Source organism: Rhinoderma darwinii, chromosome 8 (assembly GCF_050947455.1).
Source record: "Rhinoderma darwinii isolate aRhiDar2 chromosome 8, aRhiDar2.hap1, whole genome shotgun sequence".
Classification (NCBI taxonomy): domain Eukaryota; kingdom Metazoa; phylum Chordata; class Amphibia; order Anura; family Rhinodermatidae; genus Rhinoderma; species Rhinoderma darwinii.
Window position 1 is genome coordinate 12,478,573 of NC_134694.1, and position 21,051 is coordinate 12,499,623.

The following is a 21,051-nucleotide window of genomic DNA, read 5'->3' on the forward strand; positions in this document are numbered from 1 at the left end:
TAGGATAAATTCACACTTGGCAGATTTTTTTAGATGTAATATATGTTGGACAAACCTGGCAATTTTGGCGGAACCAGCCTACCATCTAATGTGCATAGCCGCGTCCCATCTGCCATCAGTAGAGAGAAGGGTCGGGCATGTTGAAGGGGCCGCGGTGCTGGTACGTGTGCTGCTTCCCCCTCATTTCTGGCCCTGCTCCGTACTGTGAATCGCTGACACTTGTAGCGGCGTCTCACTGTATACAGCATTTTCCCATTCACTTCAATGAGAGGAGGCTGTAATACTGTGAAAAACAGCTGACCCTGCACCAATCAGCTTCTCTGGCTGCCTGTGGGCACCGGATGCCATTGCACACTATGCAGTGTACGGAAGTGGTTTGCTCCATATATTGCATAGCGGTGGTGCTGCAGCTCTGCTGCTATTCCACAACCGGAGCCATCTGCTTCCGTCATGGACGGCCAGTGCCCGGAGGCAGCCGGAGCGGTGCGCAGGTTCGGGTGTCGGACCCGCACCGATCATATACTGACAACCTATTTGGTGGATCGTTGTCCAGTCGTGGACAACCCCTTCAACACTGTCATTTATATACTGGTGATATGGAACTATAAGACCCAGCATGCCCTTCACCTCCAATCAGACCATGTTTATTTCCTTGTATTGGCACAAGTAAGACCCTCAAGTGCTTTATGGCACGCATTAGAGGGTTTTTATTCAGATCTATACTCTAAACAAACCAGATCAGAACTGCAGACTAATAAAGCATAAAAAACCTGTGTCAAGTGTGACAGCTTCTAAATCGGTCTGGATTCTAAAACCCTCAGCGCTCAGCTGTACTAACTAGGAGCAGTTGCAGCCAGTCATACATTGTAATACATGTACGTGCTGGGTCTGCCAGAAAGAGAGCTGCCAATTCTCACTGGAGTGGCTCTCATTAGCCCCCTCCAAGACATCCATATGCCCTCATAGAACATATGGATAAGGGATGCCCGCTTTGACAACCCCTTTTTGTTACAAGAGTCCTCTGATAAGCTGATCACGGTGTACCCTAAGCAATCACTTGAAATCTGACAAGTGTTTAATTTCCATGTAGCGCCTCCGCAGGGTAAAATAAAGCATTACACAGTTGGGCTGTCCATATAATGCACAGACGTATTGGGTCGCTCAGCGAGAGAGGTTTTGTGTAGCCGCCCTCCACACTGGCTAATAGATGGGGGTCCTGAACTGAATGTAGTCTTTTTCCATAACTACGTTGGCATGGCGATCCTTAATAAGTGCCCTCATACATCAAGTAAATGACACCAGCATCGATTTGGACTTTACTGATAGAGACAATTCCCAGATCATTCTCTGAAGGTCTGTGGTGGACCAAAATGTCACAATTTAGATTTTTAGATTGCTAATAGAAACGTGAAAGAATTTAGTAAGAGAAGTTGTCAGAGGACAAAATAAGACAAAGTAGTAGAAGTTACCATCACACTTTTAATTGTTCGAAATCTAAGTAGTAATATAATAGTAATAAATGAGATGACGGTGGGACTGGAACGTCCAAAACGTGCTTCCATTTCAGTCCTTTTTGACCTTAATATACAACCACAGTCATGAAAAAATTATTACAGCCGCAAATAAGATCATGGCCGCCCCATGGATGACGTGTGACCAGATGCAACCACGACACTATTCTTTTATAGATTCTATTGTTACAAAACTTGTACCAGAATTCCCTGGATTTATAGAAGCACCATAATGGTTATACTAATGATGAATCCTGGCACGTACTGTCCAGCCACCAGGGGTAAAACTATCCTTAATGTTAGGAAATTATAGGACTAGCATTCCCATAATCTTTACTTCTCTTCAGACTCACGTTATAGGGGAGAGCAATCGAAAACTCGAGCTGATAAACAACATCCCTGAATTTTAATTCCTCACAGCTTTCCCTTGAGGAGCCAAAGATTATCTTACAACAGAATACAGGACGTCCTAAGCAGAAACCTATACACTACTGCAACCATTTTTTTTTATTTATTGATCTAACACTCTTATGGCCGTGGACGGACCCATTCACTTTAGCGGGTGAATCGGATCTGTGAAAACAGACCCCTGGCTTTCCAATTTATGGAAAGATAGGACACGTCCTATCTTTCCACGGATCACGGACGGGACCTGGCTGGCGCACGGTCTTGTGCATGAGGTATTAAATGGTAACTAAACTTTCAAAACACTTTCATGTCATAGTGACATGTCAGAAGTTTTGATCGGTGGGGGACTGAGCACCAATTCTGGGGTGAGATATCTTGCCAGCAGCATATGTCTTTCCCACTCTGCTCCTCCTTCCTCCCCCTCCCCTCTTCATAGACTTGCATGCAGTGTGTCTTTCTGACTCTCTGCTCCCGCTCACCTCTCCATAAACTAAATTTCCAGCATGTCTGTTGCTAATACTCCCTGATTCCTCCTCCCCTCTCCATAGACTTGTGTGGACAGGCAGTGAAGAGACACGCCCCCCCACCATCTGCAGCCCTTCAATTCTGCGCTATAACCAGGGAGAAGGATAGCAGATTACAGCAAGGGAGACACCTAGTGGCAGTAACTTTACACAGGATTTGCATGGATAAAATAACTAGATTTTAACAGTAAGAAAATCACCAAGTCGATCACAATCCAGTATGCTATTAGATCAGCATAAATTATTTTAAAAGCTAGTGTCTATTTCCCCCTCTATCTACGGTCTGTAACTGTAGATACACAAGTCTGCATAGGATCTGTATCCACAGACCGGTAGGAGGCTTTTAAATTAATGTTGTTTCTTATTTTAGAAAAAAAATAAAAATGGTTGCAAAAGTGTGTATATTATTTGATTGCTCCCACTTGTGTAGAAGCCGTTATGAAAGTAAACCTATATTAGGGAATATGCAATTTCCTCCTAGTCAAACATAACCCTACACTTTAATAGGCCCCATTAACTGCTTAAGTGATGATGCTGCTTCAGTATTAGAAGATCTAAGACGACTACATGGTAGGGTTTTCCGACCTACTGCTTTTTAACTGCGGCAAAACTACAACTCTCATAATGACCTGGCCAGAGCATGCTGGGAGTTATAGTTCTGCAACAGCTGACGAGACAGGTTAGGGAACACTGCTGTATGGTATACGAAGGTTACCAATAGATCAGTGCCCCTTACCCTAATGCGCACTATTGTTTCCCTAGCTGAAAACTCTACTTATTTCTATTCCTGCCTCTGCCCAAACATCGTGGCCTATCTACTCAGACGCTACCCGAATGTGAACCGTCTTTTCTTCCTGTAAATAACATGTAAAACTGGTCATTAATATACGGTGCATCTCTAATCTACATTGTATTGCTGAAATAACTGAGCTGTGTCCTACCTTGTCTGAACGCTGCCACATACATACTTGATTGAAGCTTTTCTATGCACTTCTAGGGCAGTGCCGAAGCCTAAATATAAGACACTCTTCCAATACCCTACGTTACGCCACTCTGTACACACTAATGGACTTGCACACTGGAGCAGAAACAGTGAATGCCACAGCAAAACTGAAGGGAGTATTTCTGGCATGCAATGCCTTCGTTTTTTAGCCTGAGTCTGCACTCGTCTGGCAGAAATGGGATGTGCCTTGGGAGAAAATACAATATCAAATTAGCTTTTTCTTGTTTTTTTAACTAAAGCTGTAATAGTGGAAAAGAAGTTTAAACAATACAGTGATTCTATCTCCATATATAAAAATGTATTGTTTGGGTTAAGCTGTCCTTTAACTAAACTGTTGTATCTCCCAGGGACTGGAGCCTTCCAATTCTAACCAATAGGAAGTGCCCTTACGTGATGGCAATCGCGACCACGATGCAATTCAAGTTTCTACATTATCTGACTTTGTGGCGAGAGGACTTCCTCCTGGTCAATGAGGTTTCCTCGCTACAGGTCTTTTCTTCATCAATTTCTTCTTCTCCGCCCTTGTCTTCCTTTTGAGCGAGCAGCGTTTCTGGATCCAGTAAGAAGCTTGAATCTTCCTCACTTGTGCCGATGACCGTATCTAAGACTGCAACAGTCTCTTCCATATCACCGCACTTGTTGGTTACAGAGATATCTCCGATTCCCACACCATGTACAACATTTCCCGGTTTAATGCCACCATCGGACTCTCCATCTGCCTGATCAGCAATTTCTACCTTCCCCTGATCTCCGTCTTCATCCCCCTGGACCGGTAGTTCGGATTGTGACTCCACACGGCTCTTTTTCTCCGCCTCGCATCTCTAGAAACAAAAGTGGCACATGAATGAGGAATGCATTAACATGCGGTGTAAGAGCGGAGTCCGAGATCAACTAGAGGGAAAGATCTGGAGTAATACCCCTGTTATTACAGATAACTAATCTCCATAATGGTTTCATTCAAACTTCTTACTGAATAATTTTCTCTCCGCCCTACATAGCCAATCACAGAATAATAGGGGCCATTGCATAGCAACACATCTTTAGGAAGCAGGTAACAATCCCAAAGCACCTTAATGTGTGTGTCCAGCAGGTCAAGAACCTGCTGGTGGTGTGTATGAACGATACTCCACAAGCACTAGAGCGCCCAAAAGTGGTAGAAAATGTACCCATAATGAAGGTAATAAAGGGAGCCCCTTCCTCGATCGTAAAACTGTCCTAAGCTTTTCTGCATGTAGAATAGGGGGCCGTGCTTGACACAGGGATTCTTCCTTTAGTGTTATTTGAATATCTGTGTCACGCTTCACCCCCTCAAGCCCTGCACAATGTAGAACACAGTGTATCAGTTTTGCCAAGAGTGTTACTTTCAAGTGTCCCTTAAATTCCAATCTCCCGCCGGATCTGCCGTTGGGTGTGGAGAGTTGCTAGGGCAGTATAGCTGCCAAGGCAACCATAGGATGCCCGGATCATGCACAGGTCCTATGCACGAAACTCTTTGGCCATGATATGGAATTAGAGTGGTACTTTAAAGTAGCAGAATACATATAGTACAGCTCCTGCTTTTGTGGATCTCAGGGACCACTTCTTATATACAGGCTGTTTTATTACATTTGTATCAGGAAAAAGCTATCTGGGCAAAAACCTCTAATAACGTGGATGCAAATCCCACATCCAGACTCATACTCTGCCTGGATGAGTGGCGCTAATGTTAACGTAAATAAATCCTATTCATGTCACGGTCATTAAAAAAAATAACCCTGGTTAATCCGGTTAGATATTAGGAACTCTGTACAAATCAATATCGTTTTAACTGATCTTACAGCGGATCCTACGTGACGTGCATATTATACTCCGACTCGTCAATCTGAACAAAAGCTATTAATTCGGGGAGCAGATGTTGAGTGCCATAAGGTGGGAGGGAAATAAGCAAGAGGAAAGATGATCAGAAGAGCCATGTGAGGACGTACGACACAGTGATCTAGAATAACAACTAAGGACACTTGATAGGGTGTTTATGTGACAGCAGAAACAGAGAGTGGGTGTTATCAAACAAAACAGAAGCCGGGCCATGCAACAGGAGAAGGGTCTAACCTGGACGTTCTGAAAATGCACCAGGGACTTGCAGTGTGTGAGCCGGGCAGCAGAGTCACTGGGATAGAATTTGTGACACAGCCTGCAGAGATAACCCGCGACGGGGACCATATAATCCAGGCCTGTGAAACGGGAGGGCAAATCACAGAATGGATATCAAAAGGGGGAAGACAAAATAAAGAACGAGCAGAAAGCATGTTAAGGGAACCAGAGCAGGAATATGACAGGATGGATGTTTCACACACAACAAATAATGCACAGGACTAAGAGCTGGCTCCTACGGCCAGTGGTAGAGGAGAGTTCCAGCAGGAAACCAACGAAGCAGACACTAGGGGAACGTAGTCAGAAAGCATAGGGAAGGAAGCCATGTCGGTAATGTTAACTCTTCACTGGATCTGACCCTCCAAACCTGTGATTCCTGCACTCCGGTATAAGGCGGATACAGGCCACGTGGTGGCAGTACTCACCATAGGATGAATCTGCATTGTATTCTTCCTCCGCATCTCCTTCATTGTGATCGTCCTCTACCTTAGCCTGCAAAAGACAGCTTGCTCAACTATGCGCTTTAAAAACAAAATGGTTAGTAACAATACAAGGAATGGTGGGGAGAAATTAGACCTATAAATCAACTTCAACCCACTCGGGACTACCATCTATAAGCCGCTAAAAAGTGCGGCTTCTGCTGTGACACAATCGCACAGCCACGACTAAGAAATGACACACGGCAGTGTCCGATACGGGTGAAAATACGGAGCTGTTTGCAGGAGAAAACAGCTCCGTAATTTCAGACGTAATTGCTCCTCCTCGAATTTTGCGAGGCGTCTTTGACGGCCGTATATTTGAGCTGTTCTTCATTGAATTCAATGAAAAACGGCTCTAATTACGTCCAAAGAAGTGTCCTGCACTTCTTTGACGAGGCAGTCATTTTACGCGTCGTCGTTTGACAGCTGTCAAACGACGACGCGTAAATGACAGGTCGTCTGCACAGTACGTCGGCAAACCCATTCAAATGAATGGGCAGATGTTTGCCGACGTATTGTAGCCGTATTTTCAGGCGTAACTCGAGGCATAATACGCCTCGTTTACGCCTGAAAATAGGTCGTGTGAACCCAGCCTTACAGATTACATGGTCGCCCATTCATTTGCATAGGCCGTGTAATACTATATTCCCCTAGCAAAATGAACGGCTGTACACAGCTTCCAGTAACAAAAACATGGTGACTGCAACCTGATGACCAGGGCAGAGTCAACATGAGAAGGAGTTGTCCAGTTGGGCGATATCTATTTACTGCACAAGATTTGTGTTTTCTTTTTTTTTTACCAGGAGACATTCGGTGTCCTCAGAATTGTCATCAGCGCTGATACCCTCCTCCTCTTCATCATCATCATCATCATTATCCTCATCATCATCCTCCTCAAAACAGCCCACGGCATCCACAGTGATCAGTTCCTCGGACTCCTCTGGGCTCCACGTTTCCTTCTCACGGAGCTTGACCTTTAGAAGATTATGAGAGTCAGTGATGCAAAGACATGTATAGGCACCTACTGCAGGGAACTTACTTATGGCTGTAGTTATGTATAAAGTGTATTCTTCTGTCTAGGAGAATATTAACCTTAAATAAATCTGCAGAGAGCATGGAAAATCCTCCAGAACAGATCTAAACTGTGCAGACCAACATGTAACATCATCAAAAAGGTATGATTTCTGCCAAAATGCTTGGCAAACTTTCCCCATGGTGAATACTAGAAGCCGATGAGAATACAAGTCTGTATGTAATGAAGAATTGAATACATTTCACCCCCACATTCTTCCCTTTGTCTTCCTTTTACCTCTTGGGACTTCTGCTTGTGCTCAGGAGACTTCATATGCTCCACAAATTTGCGAGGAGTCTTGAAGTGGCGGCTGCAGACGCTGCAAAATGGTCTTAAGGAGCGTTTAGCCATCTGAAATAAGAGAAAGCCTGGTTAAGATGGATCACAGTACCAAGAAAGCATGTGACTGCCAAATCCACTCCTAAAACATCCCCTCTCTCAACTCCCATTAAGGGTCCTGCAAAGGAGGGTGGGCTGATTGGCCGACAATGACGACGTGGCTGCATCCTCTTGCTCTTGGCCGTTTCACTTGCCTTAATTCCTGACCGGAGGACCCGTCCCCTCCATGTTTACATGGATGACCATGCATTTGAATGGCCACCAATACTACATTCCCCCTACGGTTGCCTCTGCAGGAGAAATGTCTGACTGCTTTACATGGGGCAGTATTTTCGGATGACGATTACAGGTTTAATTTTCCCTGAGAAAGTTGATTAGGTTCTCTTTGAGACACAAACCTAAAGTATTTTATAATAAAAGATACATATAAATTAGGTCTAACAGTGAATTTGGCTAAGCTGCAATACCAGAGACAACCCATAGACAAGAGTGGCACCGTTCCTGGAAAAAACAGCAGACCCCTTTTTTCTAATGTCATGCAATCCACCCAAAAGCATGAAAGTAAATAGAAACCTTGTGCTCCCGAGTCCGGCGATGTCTTATGAGATCACAGCTGAAGTGAACCTGGCAGACATTACACCACCTCATCTGCTTCTTTTTACTGTAAGGAAAATAAAATAGGGTTTATATTTCCAGCTTTTGCAATAAGCCAGTGAGAGTAGACGAACCCCAAACACTTGAGTGAATCATGCTTCAGTGATGCAATGGAGTCAATTACCAAGATCACAAGGTGCAAAGGGCTACAAGCCAATAGAACAGCTTCTTTGCTCGATAGGAGAGTGGCATATACACAAAGACCCACTAGGGATGCACGATGCATCGAAACTTCGATACTGTTTCTGTACTGTGCATCCCCAAACGGTTCGATATCCTTATTTCATGTATTTCGATACTAAACTGTGCGGCCGCAAAGCTTAGCATTGTAACACATGAATGTATGAGAGCGGGGCTGCGGCTGTGTAATACAGCCATTGCCCCGCTCCGGAGTCCTGACATGTGCGCGCGGTCAGGATGATGCGATGCGGCCTGCGCTGCACTAATGAGCGTCGGCACTGAAGACCGAACATGGCGGACGCGCTGCAAAACATCCCCATGTTCTGTCCTCAGTGCCTGAACCTCCGCTCATTAGTGCAGCGCGGCCGCATCACCTCATGCTGACCGCGCGCGCACATGTTGTCAGGAGCGGGGCAATGGCTATATTACACAGCCACAGCCCCGCTCTATAACGGCGGAGGTCAGAGAAACCTCTCATCTCCGCCATTATTCCCAGGAATTCTGCGATCAAAGCTCACTGCAGCATTCAAGAGAAAGCGAGAAGGGGGGATGCCCCTTGGATCGCATCACAGGAATCCCTGTGACGCCATTGAGGGACATACCATATATGGGCAGACATCCCAGGGTCCATTGAAGGACCCCAGGGCTGTCTTACCATATTTCCTGTTAGGGCATACTGAGGTATGTCCTAACAACTGTCTGTGTACTATCCATATATAGAGATATGCCAGTACATTGAAGTTTAAAAACAAAGTAATATTATATTTAAAAAAAATACACAGACACCTTTTTTTACAATAAACATTAAAATAAGTCTCAATACATAAAATACACATTCGGTATTGGCGTGTCCGTAATAACCTGCACAACTATTTTTTTGCATCATTTATGATGTGTACGCTGTAAAAAAATAAAATAAAAACTGCTTTCTTTCACTTATTGTGGGGCACGAGGTGTGATGACTTTAACCTCCATGTGCCTCACATTAATAGTAATTAACCCCATCGTGTACCTTACATTAGCCGATTATAACTGAGAAACATGATGGGGTTAATTACTATTAATGTGAGGCACATTCAAAATTCAATCACACCTCGCGCCACACATCAGAAAATGGAAGAACTTTTTTTTTTATCGTTTTGGTATCGAAATCGCAATACTACACAAAGTATCGGTATCGAAGTCCAAATTCTGGTATCGTGACATCTCTATTACCTACAATATTAATTATTTTCCAAATGGACGATGGCTCGTATCCAGGGAAGTACCATACCCGTGCATTACTCCACATACACTTTCTCGGATGATAGTACAGTCAATTCTATTATTAGGTTTACCACTAATGACCATTTTAAAGCACGACTGACAGGGCAGAATTTCACCGATCCTTTTTAGTGCAATAGATAATTATTGCTAAAAGGGGACAACACCTTTTCTAATTTAGGATTTGCTGTCACCACGGATCCTGCAGTTGAAACCGCCAGTGATTAGAAGTACTCGCTACAGGGAAGCTGCGAGCAACCACCGCAGGAGATATAAGGTATTACATGGTGCCCATTTAAATGAGCTGCAGAGGCTCTCTGCTCAGGTTAATAAAGGGGGTGCCGAGCAGTGGACCTCCCGCTCTAAACATCAATATGCCGTAATAGCGCACATGGACAGGGGTTGTCCTAATAGGACTCCCCTTTAATTATTGTAAAATCATTTGTATTGGGTTTTCTAGAATTAGAAATACACGACTGCTTCCTTCCAACGGCACCGTGTGTTTGATATCGCAGCTCAGCCCCATTCACTCTGAAAGAGCTTAGCTGCCATACCAGATGCAACCTATGGTACTGGGTTTTTTTTTGGAGCAAAGCTGCCAGTTTAACCCGTTAGTGACCGGCCCATAGTCTTTTTACGTCGGTCACTAACGGGCCTTATTCCGATGCCATAGACTTTTTACGTTGCGGCATCAGAATAAGTAAACAGAGCAGGGAGCTGTCAAATCTCCCTGCTCTCGGCTGCCAGATGCAGCTGAGGGCTGGGAGCGTCCCTGCTCTGCCGGGTGAGATCGATATTAGTTTCGATCTCACCCATTTAACCCCTCAGATGCGGTGCTCAATAGCGAGCACCGCATCTGAGTGGTTTTGGAGAGAGGGAGGGAGCTCCCTCTCTCTCCCACCGACACCCGGCGATAAGATCGCTGAGTGTCTGTGTCTCCCATGGCAGCCGGGGGCCTAATAAAGGCCCCCAGGTCTGCCAGTAATGAATGCCTGCTAGATCATGCCGCAGGCATGACCTAGCAGATGCCTGTCCGTTTTAAACGGACAGGCAGTAATATACAGAAATACAAAAGTATTGCAGTGTATTATAATAGCGATCGGAGAATCACATAGTGAAGTCCCCTAGTGGGACTAGTAAAAAAGTGAAAAAAAAAAGTTGAATAAAGTTAATTTAAAAAAAATGTAAAAAAAAAATATGAAAAACCCACTTTTTCCCCTTACACAATGCTTTACTATTAAGAAGCCAAAATAGTTAAAAAGTTACACATATTAGGTATCGCCGCGTCCATAACGACCCCGACTATAAATCTATTACATTATTTAACCCGCACGGTGAACGTCGTAAAAATTAAATAAAAAACGACTGAAAAATTGCTGTTTTCTGTGAATCCTGACTTTTAAAAATGTGTTTAAAAAGTGATCAAAAAGTCGCATCTACTCCAAAATGGTACCAATGAAAACTACAAGTCTTCCCGCAAAAAAAAAGCCCTCATACAACTGCATCGGCGAAAATATAAAACCGTTACGGCTCTTCAAATATGGAGACACAAGAACAAATAATTTTGAATAAAAAGCGTTTTTCCTGTGTAAAAGTAGTAAAACATACAAAAACTATACAAATTTGGTATCGTTGCAATCGTAACAACCCGCTGAATAAAGTTATTGTGTTATTTATACTACACGGTAAACGGCGTAGAATTAGGACGCAAAAAAGAGTGGCGAAATTTCAGGGTTTTTTCTATTCCCTCCCCCCTCCCCCCAAAAAAAAAGTTAAGAAAAGTTAATCAATAAATAATATGTACCTCAAAATGGTGCTATTGAAAAATACAACTTGTCCCGCAAAAGACAAGACCTTATACAGCTATGTCGACGCAAAAATAAGAAGGTTATAGCTCTTGGAATGCGATTATTCGAAAACTTAAAAAATAGCTTAGTCATTAAGCTCTAAAATAGGCTGGTCATTAAGGGGTTAAGGAATCCTGCATGTAGTTACCCAATAATATTGCAATAAAAAGGATCAATAATAATAATCATGCGTGACTTACCCATCTTTGCTCCCCATGGCAACCTGACTATCTTTCGCAGTGGGAAGAAGAGTGACCAGGCAGGCATTGCTGAGATGCTGGATTTTCTGGATCTTTTGGTGATGTTGAGAAGTCACCAAATGAGACTGGAAATTCTGACATAAAATATAAAAAATGTTAAAACAATGGTTTTTGGGTGTTTTGTTTTTTTTAATCTGTGACATACTGTTTACTATGACAAAACATTTTCTTTTATCCGTGTGACATTCTCATAATCGTATTGTACCGGCAGGCTGTGGTAGCTGGTTTTGCAGATGTAGCAGCAGAACCTGGGGCCGCTGGATGTGGAGCTGCCAGCTGTACGGCTCTTTTCGGCACAAGCCGGCTGCAGAGCTGTGGTGCGACTTTCACTGCGAACCTGGATAGTGACTTTCAACGCGCGTCCACCGCTTGTACCCTAGCATGGAGGAAATCACAAGTTATCATCACATGACATAGAAGAACATGTAATACCCCTATAAATTGCAGCTCTGCACCAACCTCTTGGGAATGTGACTCCACGCTGCGCTCCTCAGCAACATCATCTGCATCTGCTGCTGTCCCTGTAAAAAAAAAAAAAAAAGGTGTCCGAATAAGACAACTAACACTCCGCTCTGCTTTTGGGCACCTTACAGCTACCTCATATGTGGGTCCCTGTGGAGGACGGTATTTTACTAAATAGCTGTTCTTTGAATCTGAGCCATGGAGAAGTCAATGAGGATTTGCGACGAGCTCTACATGCGCGGTCCTTCATAAGTTGTGTACAAGGTTGTCTCCTCATTTCCCTATATAATAGCTCAGACCACTATTGCAGTGCTGTGAAACGGAGCCGACATCATGAAATTAGACAAGTATGGCCAGAGAGAAGGTCCCAGCATTCAAGAGTGACCAGATAAAAACCAATGAAACCACGGCTGCCTACATGTACACCCTCCAACTATAGACTCACCATCTAAACTTGTGTGCAATGAACAAATGCAACTATAAGAGTTAGTGTCCAAACTACGCATATAAAATAAACCTTATTTACCTGACAGCTTGGTAACCCCGTCACACCAGGGCCAATAAAACCTCTTACACCCTAGCAACACTGAATTAAAAGGGTGCAAGCTGTGAAAATGAGGCAGCAGAGAGTTTCTCTTTAAAGGGACCAATATAGGAGCCAGCAGCACAGTAAAGAAACCATCAAAATAGGGGTCATGTGAAATGCCTTAAGTTACCTTCTGCAGTAAAGCTGGTCCCATCTGTGCCAGTCTCCGAGCTGTTAACAGAACAGGCACACATTCATTAGCCATATCATTTTGTGAAGGAAACAACATCCATTGTATAATAGAATCATACAGCTCAAGTGTTATCAATGGAAGAGAGATTGGTTATCGTTCTGCAACATCTGTTAACAGATCATACACCGGCCCGAACACTTCACTTACATTGAATGGATGTGTACAACGCCACTCGTGTGCTATACATACATTGTGGACTTCGATAAGCGGCAATAGAAGAGTTTGGCCACGGCTTATCCTAATGTCTCTAATGCAATAAACGTGCACGCTCAGCCAACCACATGTGATGTTTACGGGGCTTGGTGGACATGGCTGGTAGTCCTGGGCTGACATCTATAGTGTATGACCCGCTACAGACAATAGAATAGGCATGTATACATATATTAGAAGCTCTAGACAGCACACAGAGGAGATTGTGACAATGATGAGGGTTGGTGCGGCTTTGTTAGTTTCTCTAGGGTTACCTCCTTGCTCTCTTGGCTGCAGGTTCAAGCGAGTCGGTAATGCTGCATTCAGTGAGATTTTCGATGTCTGCAATGACAAGTTTGTGAAAGCAGACAGGGCACAATAGGCGAACGGAGAAATGTAACCACTAATAGACAATGGGAAGGAAAGAATGTACACCGTCATGGTCTCATCTGTTTTACTAGAGCACGGGCAGCAACCTTCGGCACTCCAGCTGTTGTGAAACTACAACTCCCAGGATGCACTGAAAGCCAAAGGCCTTATTATTCCAGCCAAAGGCTGCCAGGGCATGCTGGGAATTGTAGTTTCACAACAGCTGGAGTGCCAAATATTGCTGACTCCTGAGCTAGAGGTTATACTGCCCCGTTAAACTGATCTGCGCCTTTCTTCTGGCTAAACAGGCTATAAATGATGTTTCTAAAAGATGGCCGACTTGCTACGGCTCGGTAATTTTGTAACCTATATAACTATTGGAAGTGTCCTGCTGTCTCCTCCTTGAAACCAAATACAAAATTCAACGACTCCTAGAAGGTGAAGCCACCCAAAATGTATGTCTAAAGTTTAAGAAATCTTCCGATAAACCACGAGAAGCTGACGACATGGTACCAGATATTCTGGATTTTTGGACGTCATAGAATAGTAGTAGAGAAAAAAAAAACAAAAAACTCACTTGTAAGGCCTCATGCACACAGCCGTGCCCGTAATCACGGCCTGCGATTGCGGGCATGGCCTGCCGCCGACCCCCGCATTTTCGTGCCTTGCTCCCATACAAAGTATGGGAACACAGCCCGCAAAAAACTAAAAAGTAGGACGTGCTCCATATTTCACGGCACGGTTCTACGATACAGCGATACGGAAAGGTGTCTGCAGCCAATAGAAGTGGGTGGGTCCGTAATTACGGAGAATTTTTACGGTCGTGTGCACGGGGCCTCAGAAAGCTAAATTTGCAGGAAGAAGGCCTGAAAGAAAATTATAACGTTTTGTGGGATTTTACATTGATGGCATATACTTAGGATAGGCCATCAACGTGTGATCGGTCTGGGACCCCCGCCAATCAGCAGTTGGAGGTCCATGAGCCCTTCATAGCAACACTCATATATGTATAGTTGTGTCTGGTACTGCAGTTGAGCCCAATATAGCAAACAGGTCTGAGATGCAGTAGCAGTACCCTATAGTAATTCATTGAAGGGGCTGTGGAGCCCCTTTATTCTCATAATCAATGGAGGTCCCAGGAAAGGGACCCATAACGATCACACAAAATATGTTGCAATCACTTTATTTGCTATCATTTTTATACATTATTAAATGTATTGTTGGAGAGTTTGGAAAATACGATTATACTGTACATCTAATACCTCTCCACCAGATCTGATGAACACATAACAACTAGAGGAGGTTGATCAATGTCTTCCGGGGGAAAAACCTGACTCCTGAGTTTAGGAGGAAACACCCCAGTCTCTTCCTTAGAGCCCGGCACTTGAAAGTAATCGGCTACTCACCTTCTGAGTTAAGATTTTCATCTGCTTCTGACGCAGTTGGGGGAGGTTCTGAGTTTCCTCTCTCTGAGTTTGTGTCGTTGGGGTTTTTGCCTGGCACGGATGAGCCCGCTTCACCATCTTTCTTGGCATCAGGGCTCTTGTAGTGATCCTACAGTCAAGGGACAGGGATTGTAATGGTCAAATAACTATTTCCCCAATGTCGCACTTGGCACCGATTTTATTATTCAAGAACGTTAATTCAATCTAATCATTTTGAGCAGATTCATTTAATACTATATTTTTTTTATAGGGATCAGAGCACAGATTTCTTGCTACATTGCTGCAAATCCTCTGAATATACAGTGTTAAATGACAATTCTGGCTGCCAGTAGCAGCCACTAGAGGGAGCCTACTGCATACGGTTTTGTTATGGCGTTCAAAGTATAAAATTTATACAGTAAGCTCCCCCTAGTGGTGTCTGCAGACAACCAGAGTTTTATCATTCACATCTGTTAATTCAGGGGATTTGAAGCAATAGAGCTACAACAGTTAGAGTTAAATTAATTAATTACCACAAAATATTGGATCAAAAAAAAAAAAAAACGTTAAAAAGGTGGATAATCACATTAAATAAATTGTCCAGGATTAGCAAAACATGGCTACTTTCATCCAGAAACAGCGCCACACCTGTCCATGGGCTGCGTCTGGTATTGCAGCTCAGCTGCATTGAAGTAACTGGGCCTGAGTTGCAATACCAGACACAACCCATGGACATGTATGGCACTATTTCTGGACAAAAGCAGAAATGTTTTGCTAATCCTGGACAACCCCGTTAACATCTCATGAGTCTTAAGAAAGGAATGTTTTGTGACCCATCTGGTCTGAGAGAATTTAGTGTTTAGATTTTTGCTGCAAATCTGGACCTGAATGTCATGCAATAACTCAGGTTTACGTAATCCACTTGGGAGCAGAAATAAGACTCTTACCTTGTGATACATACGGGGCTGCTGAAAACTCTTGGGTGTATATGGCCTATTGGGAGCTTTCACCGTAACACCCATTGGAGGAATGCCCAGGATGGAGTGTCTTCCAGCTGCAGTAAAGAAAGGAGGCATTGGAGGTGCCACCATGTTGAGACCACGGAGATTACCTTAAAAAAAATAAAAAATAAATTACAAATCTTTGCCGTGCTGCATTAATTTGGGAATATTCTCTGCTAAACAGCCCGGCACTGCGTGATAGTTCAGTCTTGTAGCAACGAATTTAATGAGCTTTTTCCTTGTGTGCTCAAGCCCCCGTATGTAGGTCACTGTCATAAATCTTGTAATACTGGACATGGAAGGGGGTGAGGTAACCACATCTAATCCAAAACGATGCCATGTATGCATATCTTAAAGGGGTATTCTCTTCTCGGGGCATTTATGGGATATGAACAGGATATGCCATAGATGTGTGATAAATGCGGGTCCCACACCATCTCTAGAACTGGGCTCCCTCGTCCTACTATCGCTGCTTGCCGGCCACGGAGTTGCGAGGTGACCGAGAGTAGGGAAATCGTTACTCCGATAGAAATGCATACGATTCATGGAAACAGCATGGGACAACTGACTTTGCTGTTTCTGTAGTCCTGGCCACAGGGGGATAAGAATGGGGGTCAGGGAGCCCCATTCTAGAAGTGGGACCCACATCTATCAGACATTTATGGCATATCCTGTGGATATGCCATAAACGTCCAAGATGAGAATACCCCTTTAATCATGAAACTATGAGAAGAACTGTGAAGTGATACATATTATACCCCAGTAAGGGATCTTCAGAAAGGTGATAACATGAACTACTGGTTCACTAGGAAACAGATATTCCGGATTATCGGACAAAGAGACTAAAGACCTAAAGAAAATGAAACTTACCCTGCATTTGTTGCATCAGCAAAGCACGCTGTATCATGGGGTGAGTATTAAGCAGCCGGGCAGGGTTGCCCGTCCGCATGTTCAACATCTGCTGTGGTTGCTGGTGCTGGACAGGGTTTGGTAACGGCCTGGGTGCTGCATGCTGTGTAGGGAGTGGGTGCTGTGGCGTCTGTGGATGGTGTGTTGGTTGCTGCACTGTGTGCTGCTGATGCTGCTGCTGCTGTAGGAGATGCTGAAGCTGAATGAGCTGGTGGAACTGCTGCTGCTGCTGCTGGTTAAACATCTTAAGGACCTGGAATAGAGAGTTCATCTTATCCTTCATTCTGAAAAGGAACCTCAACGAGGATGAAGACATGGCATCTCCTAGCAATACGTCATCACTTAGGAAAGGAATACCCACGTACATTGCATTATCGGAGCAGAGGGTGAACCGCTACATAATGGCGAAACTACCTGGAAAAGTTACTGACCCCTGTACAAGCTGGAATAGTGGCCATCCTGGTTCTCAGCCATCTCCCTCAGAGACCGATAGAACGAAGAAACTGACAGATCTGAGGATTACTGTAAAGCGGTCCCTATGGTGCGATTCTGCAGGAGCGGCGGTAAATCACTTATATAACGTGTATCCTAGTAAATAATGAAATGTAAACCTTCCTTCAGAGGAAACGTAAAAACTGGAAATATGAACGGCTCCGTGTTCAACTCCTAAACCACGAATCACTATCTCTGCAGTGTGGGGTGCATAATGGACCCACGTCTCAGTTTTCTGCATCCCGGTCATATAAGGGAGTGGGATATCATATCACTGCATATCTTCTGGAGGTTTTAAAACTTTTCTAGCTTCAATTCCTCGGAAAGCCATCTAAAAGATTACTAGTGTCGGACATTTTAGCTCTAATGGGGCAATTTTCTGTCACTCGGTCACCAAGAACGTGCTCGCCTTCGCTGTTTAATTGTCCAGCAGTCTATAGGTTTATACACAAGAAGTGGTGGGAAGTGTATGTCAAGTGTGAGGAGGGAAGCAGCTATCTTCTTCTCCTACTGTTATCACAAAACAATACATGACAGGAATGGTGTGATCATTGCAGCCATTATAATTGTGGAGCGCTGGTCTTCAGCCTGAAAACCACTGACCTGGTGATATAGACCAGGAACAGTTTTTGGTTAAATATATGAAATATGCCTTAAAGGGCCACTGCACTGCAGACATGCTTCTTTTCCTTGCTTGTCAGAGAAGGGGTTAAATGGGAAATTCAGTCAGAAGTCTGCCAAATGCGGGAACCTTGAAGGCGGAGGACCTGCCATCCGAGGACCTGCTGAAAGACGACTATTCTTGTCTATGTCAAATGACGTACTGCAAAAAAATCTGAATAATACTGCAGGCTGAGATAGCCGGGTCTGACATCCTCTTCTAATCCCTGCTTTCAGCATAGGGACTTCACCAGCTGATTGCGAATAGAAGGTAGCAACAAATCCTGCTCCACCTTCTAACATCTCATTACATGGTATGGTCAGGCTCTCTCCAGCAACATATATCCACCTACATTACATACATGTATATCTCTCCACGTCTATGGTGTTGTATTTATCTCATAGAACATATATGCCAGCTATACCCACCAGACAAGAATTACGCATGTCTAGTTTATATTACACGCCAGTCGTTAACTGCCAGCCTCTAAAATATATATATATATATATATTCCCTGTAATATGTATATAGGCTCAAACATGACAAGTACACGCCACCCTCAATGCTCACGAGACCGCACATACATGTTAGGGATAAATATGTTGACATTTTAGGACGGAGGATATTGAGGGTGGCACATACATGTTACATGATGAGGTGTTTGTGGTGATATGGGGCATTGAAGGTGGCACATACATGCTACATGATGGGAGGTGTTTGTGGTGATATGGGGCATTGAAGGTGGCACATACAGGTTACATGATGGGAGGTGTTTGTGGTGATATGGGGCATTGAAGGTGGCACATACATATTACATGAGAGATGGATGTAGTGGCATGTTAGCTGACCAATATATGTTAGGGATGAATACAGTGGAAGCATCAGAGTCAAATTTCAGGTAACATGGCACCACATCCACCTCATTATCACATGTATGTGCCCCCCTCAATGCCCCAGCTGATGTAACATGTTTCCATATCTACCTTTCATTATATATGTGTGTGCCACACTCAATGCCCCATCTTTTGTAACGTCACCACATCTACCTCATTACTATATATGTATGTGCCACCCACAATGCCCCATCTCATGTAACAGGTTTCCAGATCTACCTTTCATTATATATGTGCCACACAATGCCCCATGTAACGTCGCATCTACCTCGTTATTATATGTATGTGCCACCCTCAATGCCCCATCTCATGTAAAATGTCACATCTACCTCATTATTATACATGTATGTGCCACCCACAATGCCCCATCTCATGTAACATGTTACCACATCTACCTTTCATTATATATGTCACACAGATTGTAACGTCACATCTACCTCATTATTATACATGTATGTGCCACCCTCAATGCCCCATCTCATGTAACACGTTACCACATCCACCTCATTATTATATGTGCCATCCACAATGCCCCCTCTCATGTAACACGTTACCACATCCACCTCATTATTATATGTGCCACCCACAATGCCCCCTCTCATGTAACACGTTACCACATCCACCTCATTATTATATGTGCCACCCACAATGCCCCCACTCATGTAACATGTTACCACATCCACCTCATTATTATATGTGCCACCCACAATGCCCCCTCTCATGTAACATGTTACCACATCCACCTCATTATTATATGTGCCACCCACAATGCCCCCTCTCATGTAACATGTTACCACATCTACCGCATTATTATATGTGCCACCCACAATGCCCCATGTAACATGTTACCACATCTACCTCATTATTATATGTGCCACCCACAATGCCCCCTCTCATGTAACATGTTACCACATCCACCTCATTATTATATGTGCCACCCACAATGCCCTCTCATGTAACATGTTACCACATCCACCTCATTATTATATGTGCCACCCACAATGCCCCCTCTCATGTAACATGTTACCACATCCACCTCATTATTATATGTGCCACCCACAATGCCCCCTCTCATGTAACATGTTACCACATCCACCTCATTATTATATGTGCCACCCACAATGCCCCCTCTCATGTAACATGTTACCACATCCACCTCATTATTATATGTGCCACCCACAATGCCCCCTCTCATGTAACATGTTACCACATCTACCGCATTATTATATGTGCCACCCACAATGCCCCATGTAACATGTTACCACATCTACCTCATTATTATATGTGCCACCCACAATGCCCCCTCTCATGTAACATGTTACCACATCCACCTCATTATTATATGTGCCACCCACAATGCCCTCTCATGTAACATGTTACCACATCCACCTCATTATTATATGTGCCACCCACAATGCCCCCTCTCATGTAACATGTTACCACATCCACCTCATTATTATATGTGCCACCCACAATGCCCCCTCTCATGTAACATGTTACCACATCCACCTCATTATTATATGTGCCACCCACAATGCCCTCTCATGTAACATGTTACCACATCCACCTCATTATTATATGTGCCACCCACAATGCCACCTCATGTAACATGTTACCACATCCACCTCATTATTATATGTGCCACCCACAATGCCCGATGCTAACCTAGTCTCCTACACGGATATACCGCACATGTTGTAGGACAGCAGGCACACTTCATCCGCCACCATTCATCCCAGCCCCTCCGCGGTACAGTGTCCCTCCCCCCACGTACTTCATGTACGACGCGGCTACACCCAGAAGCCGCCTCCTCCTTACCGGCTGAGCGTTAGATAACGGGCTGTGTCCCTTCCTCCGGACAGCTGAGTCCTCCCCGCAGCCCCCTCTATCGCAGCCAGGCCTCCTCCTCTCCTGCACCACAACACAGACAATAGCGGGAAAGCCGGCACATCCGTACAGCGCGCCCTCTGCTGGCCCGGAGGTGTGATGCGCTGCAGTCTCTTGTTTATGTATGATATACACATTGAGCCTCATGAATAAATCGTTTTATGGCGGAAAAATTCATAATTCAGTATTTATAGTAGATTATTAGAGACATGTCAGAAGATAGCATGTATGAACTCTCCTTTTATGTATCTAAACCTATAAAGATATTGTTGGAGCTCTCAGTGGGGGCCCATAATACCACCATACACTGTCCTC

General features: G+C 44.1%; 1 protein-coding gene across 1 annotated transcript; it reads right to left on the reverse strand.

Annotated features, from left to right (window-relative positions):
* Positions 1-1,459: 1,459 nt before the first annotated feature.
* CIZ1 (CDKN1A interacting zinc finger protein 1) lies at positions 1,460-20,790 on the reverse strand. Its single transcript, XM_075835133.1, has 15 exons — positions 20,668-20,790; positions 16,765-17,056; positions 15,841-16,004; positions 14,876-15,023; positions 13,376-13,442; positions 12,849-12,889; positions 12,130-12,191; positions 11,876-12,046; positions 11,611-11,744; positions 8,040-8,127; positions 7,365-7,478; positions 6,856-7,029; positions 6,002-6,068; positions 5,535-5,656; positions 1,460-4,267 (listed from the first exon to the last, which is right to left on the reverse strand). Exons 2-15 carry the CDS (start codon positions 17,045-17,047, stop codon positions 3,878-3,880), a joined length of 2,025 nt encoding a protein of 674 aa, XP_075691248.1. The 5' UTR covers positions 17,048-17,056; positions 20,668-20,790; the 3' UTR covers positions 1,460-3,877.
* Positions 20,791-21,051: the final 261 nt, after the last annotated feature.

Excerpts from the sequence above, each read along its gene's own strand:
- CIZ1 (XM_075835133.1), bottom strand. The coding sequence starts at position 17,047 with ATGTTTAACCAGCAGCAGCAGCAGCAGTTCCACCAGCTCATTCAGCTT. Across the intron at positions 12,047-12,129 it reads TGGAGTCACATTCCCAAGAG|GGTACAAGCGGTGGACGCGC; the intron begins GTTGGTGCAGAG and ends CCTCCATGCTAG. Across the intron at positions 7,479-8,039 it reads GCCGGACTCGGGAGCACAAG|ATGGCTAAACGCTCCTTAAG; the intron begins GTTTCTATTTAC and ends CTCTTATTTCAG.